General features: G+C 35.6%; 1 protein-coding gene across 1 annotated transcript; it reads right to left on the bottom strand.

Moving 5' to 3' along the window:
• Nucleotides 1-1,321: 1,321 nt before the first annotated feature.
• On the bottom strand, nucleotides 1,322-3,105 carry LOC106667055 (kynurenine formamidase-like). The gene is made up of 5 exons (XM_014394696.2): nucleotides 3,005-3,105; nucleotides 2,731-2,864; nucleotides 2,083-2,243; nucleotides 1,654-1,898; nucleotides 1,322-1,599 (listed from the first exon to the last, which is right to left on the bottom strand). The coding sequence occupies exons 1-5, from the start codon at nucleotides 3,005-3,007 to the stop codon at nucleotides 1,372-1,374; spliced, it is 771 nt and encodes a 256-aa protein (XP_014250182.1). The 5' UTR covers nucleotides 3,008-3,105; the 3' UTR covers nucleotides 1,322-1,371.
• Between the last annotated feature and the right edge of the window lie 3,668 nt (nucleotides 3,106-6,773).

The raw sequence follows: 6,773 nt of genomic DNA, 5'->3' as shown, positions 1-6,773 counted from the left end.
GGATCAAGGTCAGGAAAGCATGAAGGCCACTCAGAAACTTGTAGACATATTTCAGCCAAGTTTTGTTACTCAAGAAGAGGACAGAGTGCATTGTATTGAAAAAATAATTGTAACCGTCTGGGAACAACGATGACACCCACTCCAGAACTCTTTTTTCTAGAGTTAGGTAAACCTGGCTATCCATTCTTCTGGAGAAGATATTTTCCAAAAGAAAATTCCATCCTTTAAAATTTGTTTTTTCTTTGGTGAAAACCATCCATGTCAACACAAAGTCTATTAAGGAAAGAGAATACAATTGGATTAAAATAGAGAAAAGACAGAAAAGGTGTTTGTATACAATGAGTACATACATATACAATCCAAAATGAGTAATCTTCATGTTTACTATTCTGAAGTAATATCATTCAATTAATTAAGGTTTTAATTTGAGATAAAAAGTCAGTGTCACGAGCGGAATTCGAACCCACAACCTTCGGCTTGATTCGCCGCTACTCTACCACTCAGTAGCAAGTCACGATAGCTCAGGTGGTAGACTAGCGGCGTATAAAGCCAAAGGTTGTGGGTTCGAATCTCGCAGGTGACACTGACTTTTTATCTCAACTTACAACCTTAATTAATTGAATGATATTAATTGGTCAAGCAGACCACGAAAAATAGTGAATTCTTAAGTAAACGACAATTTTTAAAAATGAGGGTTAAGAAATTTTTTGTTTTTGGTTTGTATTTTCTATTTTGTTTTACCCAACTAACAAGAATTTATTGGTTAATTTAATTAAAATTAACAGAATAAGAATACACTACAAATGATATATATTATTTGTGAGCAGTTTGTATTATAATTCCAGTAATAGTATAAAATTTGTAATTTATAAATGGAAAAATCTGTTCAATCTTAGTTTTGCTCTCTCTGCAATCTGGTTGCAAAAGAGGACCTTTTGCATATTTTGTTTCATTTCCCTGTTTATGAGAGTTCGAATTATGTCAATCCATTTCGCCTAGTGAAATTCTAGTGGAGGTATTGAATGAACCCAGAGTTAAAAAATATGTATAAGGTTCACAACTACATTTCACATGCTGTGCAAGTGAAGTCTTTTATGCTGAACGAGCCCAATACACAATGAACTGTATTGTAATTTGTAATTTACTATCAAAAAGAATTCTTATTGTTGAACTCCTTACATATATATATTTTTATTATCATAATAAATATATGCAAGAAAGAAAAAAATATTGTAATTCCAGTTTAAAAGCAAGTGTAGATAATCGTAATGTAAAAAAAACCACACAAGTTTTCAGTTATTTATATTATATGAAAAGTAAATGTATATTTTATAAATGATATAGCAATTGTTTTGTATATTTGAGATTTTATCAGCAGATTTCTGCATGTGGATCCCTTCTGCCTATGATCCTGCAAGGTGCGCCTGTACCGTTCATTAGCTTCATTGGCATTACGATCACATCGAAAATACATGGGTAATTTTCCTGGTTCAAGTTGACATTCTCAAGACCGTAGATGTTGTTCCCGTTGAGTACCACATGCACTTCTTCGGCACCAGCAATGTCGACCGATGGTGTATCGACTCCGACTCCGACAAACTGCAAAAATACATCGTTAATTCAGTCTAAGTAATGTGATAAATAAATGCGTACCTTTTTTGAGTTTACAATCCATTCGGCAGCCTCTTTAGAGAGACCGGGATAGCTCAGGTTGCCCACTTTGCTCCCTCCGTAATGTTTCTGAATGTCCGGATATCTTGAACCCCATCCAAAACTAATCAGAAGGACTGCATTTTGTGGAATCGGCCCATGCTTTTCAACCCATGCGGTCAGCTTAGAAGCAGGCAAAGTATATTTTGGATTCCCTGCTGTTTCATTTGATGCATTGACAAAAATAGCTGAAACATTTTACATATGTATTATTGTTTTGTTGCTGGTACTTACACTTTATATTCTTATTTGTGGAGTATCGAGCAGTGTTCAGTGTAACATTTCTGGATACTCCACAAATAAAATAAAACCTGTTATAAATGTATTAATTGTTTGGAAAACAGAAAAGCCAAGTCAAAATTGAATTCTCACCTTTTGTAATTAATCTCTCAAGTGGAATTTCACCAACTTTCATTCCATTTTGATTAAAATGGTATGGTGCGTCGATGTGAGTTCCGCTGTGCTCTCCTGTCTCAAAGTCATTCGACGATTTAAATACTCCATTATTAAATTCAGCAAATTGTTTTGTGTATCTAATATGTTATTAACAAATAAAATCATTTTAGACATGAAGTAAAATATTAGTGGAGTCTGCAAAGTTATGAACTAATAGAGTGATAATCTCTGAACTCTAATCATTCTCGTCTTACATTTCTAATTTTGCTTTTTGGCCTTACTATCCTGGCAATTTTGGTCGTACAGGCTTGTACCATACACCATGATGGGTGGCTGGTCTAGAAAACAATCTCCCAATTTATACTGGATTTGCCTGTTAGGCTAGGCACATGCATGCAATTTTTAGTTGTGCAACAGTTTGGTCCCTGGAAGGACTGCAAAAGGTTTGTATGAAAGTATGCACACTTGCAAATAACATGGAAATGTAATTGCTTTCACGGAAGTGTAAATGCTAAAAAATACATGTATCTATTGGTAGACCAGAATGATCAGATTCGATTGAGATACATAGACATATGTTTAGTTTTATGCGCCAAATATTACCATTTAACAAAATCAATTTACCCAAACTTTTTCCCTCCTGGAAATACAGGGGTGCTGTCATCAACGCCATATCCAAGATCAAAATAATCAAACATATCCACAGAATTGGGTAGCAAAATCCCCAACAAAGTTAACATTAGTATAACATTCGATATCTAAAAAGAAATATTTTAAAAAAAAATTGTATAATGGTGTGAATTATCAAAGAAAGTATAATTTATTTTCTTTATAATAAATTGTAAATTAAATACAAAGAGATTAATATTTTATATTGATGTTTCAAAATGACTCTTACCATGATTGGAACTTTAATGCAACTGATAAACTTGAGAGAACTATTTCAACAAGAAAAAATTGTTATATAACCAGGGTTTTATAACTGATTATTGGTTATAAATAGCACTGCTGATCGGATCATTTGAATCAATTGATTTTTTTTAGAAATATTTAAATCTTAATTTGTCAGTGCATATTTCTTACATTTACGAGAATTTGCATCTGCACTCCTGTTTTTCCCACCTTCATCTAGAAATATATTATCAAAAACAATAAATTATTGTTTTTACTTATTCTCTTAAAGTTGTAATAATTATAATCTCCAATGCCTGGGAATAAAACTTGCCTCTTTTTACTATCCTTCTTTCATTTCTCTTTTTTTCTACTTATAAATATTTAATTTCTGATTCTACATATTCTATTTTTATTAGGAAATTCTTACAATAATATTATATACTGGATATTTTTATCTAGTATTTAAAAAAATATTTAGATTTTACCAGAAATCTTTATCCAGTAATGCAAAAATGTTTTACAGATATGGTGATTCGTTCCAGAGGTGGATATTCTTGGTATTAAAGGGGATAATTTTTTTTTTAACATTTTTTCCCTTTACTTAATAATGGGATCATGTGAATTGGACATGGGAAAATTGGCTACAAGTTCTTTTTACAGGCGAGGGTTGGCTCAAATCTTCAGATGGGCATAATTTCATATGGAGACACTCAGGAGGTAGGTACACCTGCCTCATGCTGTATGTTTCCTCGGCTGGCATTCCACAGTGGTCATTGATGTTCTGGGGTGGGATTTCCTTGAACGTCCACATCGAATTGGTTGTGCGATGAAGATCTCTGACTCCACAGAAGTAGCCAGCCCAAGTTGCTGCCATAAGGGTGGTGAGTGGCACGGCGTGGGGCGTCTCATACCAAAGCAGGCAGTTGTATTACTCAGCATTGTGCCAGTCTGTTCTGCTGTACGCAGCCCCAGTGTGGGTGCGCGGGCTACGAGCAGCAGACTGGGCAACACTCTTAAGTGCACAGAGGTCGGCTTTATTGGCCGTAACGAAAGCCTACCGAACAACCTCAACGGATGCCTTACAAATCATAGCGGGAAGGCCACCACTGGACTTACAAGCAAGGGCTATGACTGCCACCTGGGAGATAGCAAATGGACATCAACCCAGTATTCCTGTCACGAGCGCACAAGATGCAAGTAGATGGCTGCGGGAGGAGTGGCAGCGCTGGTGGGATACGTCGACTAAAGGTAGATATACCTACGCCATTTTCCCGAATGTTGAAAGGCGACTTGATACAAGATATGTCAGTGTAGATCACTGGATGTTGCAACTTCTGACTGGGCACAGCGACTTTTAGGCGAAATTGTTTAAATTCGGTCTGAAGCCCAGCCCATCATGCCCGTGTGGAGATCTGGAAACGGCTGACCATGTAGCCTTATTGTGCGAAATGTACATCATACCTCGCACGAGATGGCTACACGAAACGAATTATAACGTAGCAAACATGGACTCACTTTGGGGTATGATTGCTAGTAGAGCCGGGTTTAAGGCCACCCAAAAATTTTGGAGGGCCGTGATGAAGCAAAAAGGCTGGCCGGCCTAGCAAGCAGCGCCGCTCAAGCACCAAGACCATCGCTTAACACAGCTTAATAAGATTGCCATATCATTGCTCTTCCCCCATGTCCCAACCGGACGCCTCCGCGGGGCCCATCCTGGGGGCACATTTCGCCGCTAAGTTTCTGAAGGCAGAGATCACCATAAGAAGCAACTACAAAGCTACTCAAGGATTACCTCAACCAAACAAAAGCAAGAATCAACAAGTAAAGGAAAGGCCATACCTCCCCCACCTGAATATTTAACATACCTTTGAGCCGCCTCTGCGAGGCCCATCTCGGACACAGTTGATTGTCCACTGTGACGAAGAGTGCGACAGGTGGGGTTGAGATGCGACCGTCAGTCAAACACAAGGAATTAATAAGAGAACAAATAAGAACAAGATTGGGGAGAGTGAGGAGCATGTGTTATTATTATTATTATTATTGTCATTTATTAATATTAATGTTAATTTTTTTTATTTTTTTTATGCCCTCTCATTCTGACTCCTAAGTTCTATCAGCACAAAGCTGAAAGCCAATAAACTGAAAAGAGCCGTGGAGTCCTTACAAGACATAATCAAAGAACTTGTAGCGCCATTTGCCCCCCACATTGGTGAGAGATTCTTTTTACTACAGGATAAAGACAGACCTCATATAGCACATATGTGGATAACTATCTGAATGAGGTTGGAATTGAGTGAGAGAAATTGTGGCCAGCTTGAAGTCCAGATTTGAATCCAATTGAACACATTTGGGACAAACTTAAGTGATGAGTATGATGGCAAAACCCATGTCCTAAAACCCTAAAACAGTTAAAAACGGCCGTTCTTGATGAATGCGAAAAAATTCGTCAGGATTTTATCAGAAATCTTTTTTAAGGAATGCAAAGGCATTTAACGGATGTGATTCATGTCAGAGGTGGTTACTCAGTATTAAAGAGGATAAAAAATTGTTCTTTAATATTTTGCTTTGTTTTTGAATTTTTTTTACTCAATAATTGTTTAGAATTAGGTAATAAACATTTTCTTTTTAAATGTCTTATTTTTACTACCAAACCTATTTTTGGTAAGCAAAATATGCAAATAATAAATAATTATATTAAAATTTATTGGTAATGTCTAATGATTATTCAGAAATTGTAAGATGCTGTCTGGTGTGATGTAGGTTTCAGAAAAACATTTTCTTTACCGTGCCAATGTTTCGATCTTTATTGAGATCATCTTCAGGGCCTGGGATTTACATTGTTTAAATTTAACGCATCTCACGATTTCTAAATAATCATCGACTAACGGTCACTAAACACCACACATTTCTACACAAGGGTAATGTCTAAGTTTGTCCATCAGCGCCGTTTAAAATTTGTGGTGGTTGTTGGCATTTGTGTTGGTGAACACTTTAAATTTATTAGCACTTGATCACTCAAGTCGGTCTGTCTACTCTTTCGCAGATTCAGATGTCATTCCGACATGTTTCAACTCATGCCATCTTCAGTGAGGAACATAGTTTAAAACCGTACACTGAATATGACAAAAGGTATCAATTTTACTATCCAAGAGGTGTTAAATAATTCTGATGCTTATGTTAACACACACCAAAATGATCAGGATCAATAAAATGCTGACAAAAATATAAAAATTCAATTTTTGTAACACTGTAATATCAATTCTTATTGTTATATTTGATGAATGTTGAAAATTAGTAGGAGGTGTATGAACAAAAAAGATCTTATGGGCAAAGCAAAAACTTAAAAAATAGCTTTACATGTAGATTTTTAAAATAATATGTAAAAATTAATAAAATATAAAAAATAAATGAAAATGCATGTAACTTCATATTATGGATATGTCATATTTAATGTAAAGATGATCTATATTATATGGATTATTGAGCAATTAATACTCCAAAATAATAACATTAAACATTAATACTGCAATTAATTTTTCATGAATGAATAATAGTTAAAAAAACTTCTTATCAAAAATAGAAAATCAAATGGAAGAAAATTTTCAGTTTTTTTCTTTAATAAGACACAGCAAAATCAAATGATCATAATGCCATATATGTAGGATGTTCACCGCCACTACGTCAACGGAGGCCCTACATGGCGGGAACTCTGTCTCTCCCCTCTATCTGGACCCCAGCTGACAGTTTTAGTTGTTACCACCACGCGGTCCTAC

This window comes from Cimex lectularius, unplaced genomic scaffold, assembly GCF_000648675.2.
Source record: "Cimex lectularius strain Harlan isolate CLEC.00 unplaced genomic scaffold, Clec_2.1 scaffold97, whole genome shotgun sequence".
Lineage (NCBI taxonomy): Eukaryota > Metazoa > Arthropoda > Insecta > Hemiptera > Cimicidae > Cimex > Cimex lectularius.
The sequence above is the reverse complement of the archived record's forward strand: the minus strand, read 5'-3'. Positions and strand labels throughout refer to the sequence as shown.

Coding starts and splice junctions, on each gene's coding strand:
- LOC106667055 (XM_014394696.2), bottom strand. Junction 1,899..2,082: donor TGAGAGATTAATTACAAAAG/GTGAGAATTCAA, acceptor AAAATGTTTCAG/CTATTTTTGTCAATGCATCA. Junction 1,600..1,653: donor GGATTGTAAACTCAAAAAAG/GTACGCATTTAT, acceptor GTATTTTTGCAG/TTTGTCGGAGTCGGAGTCGA.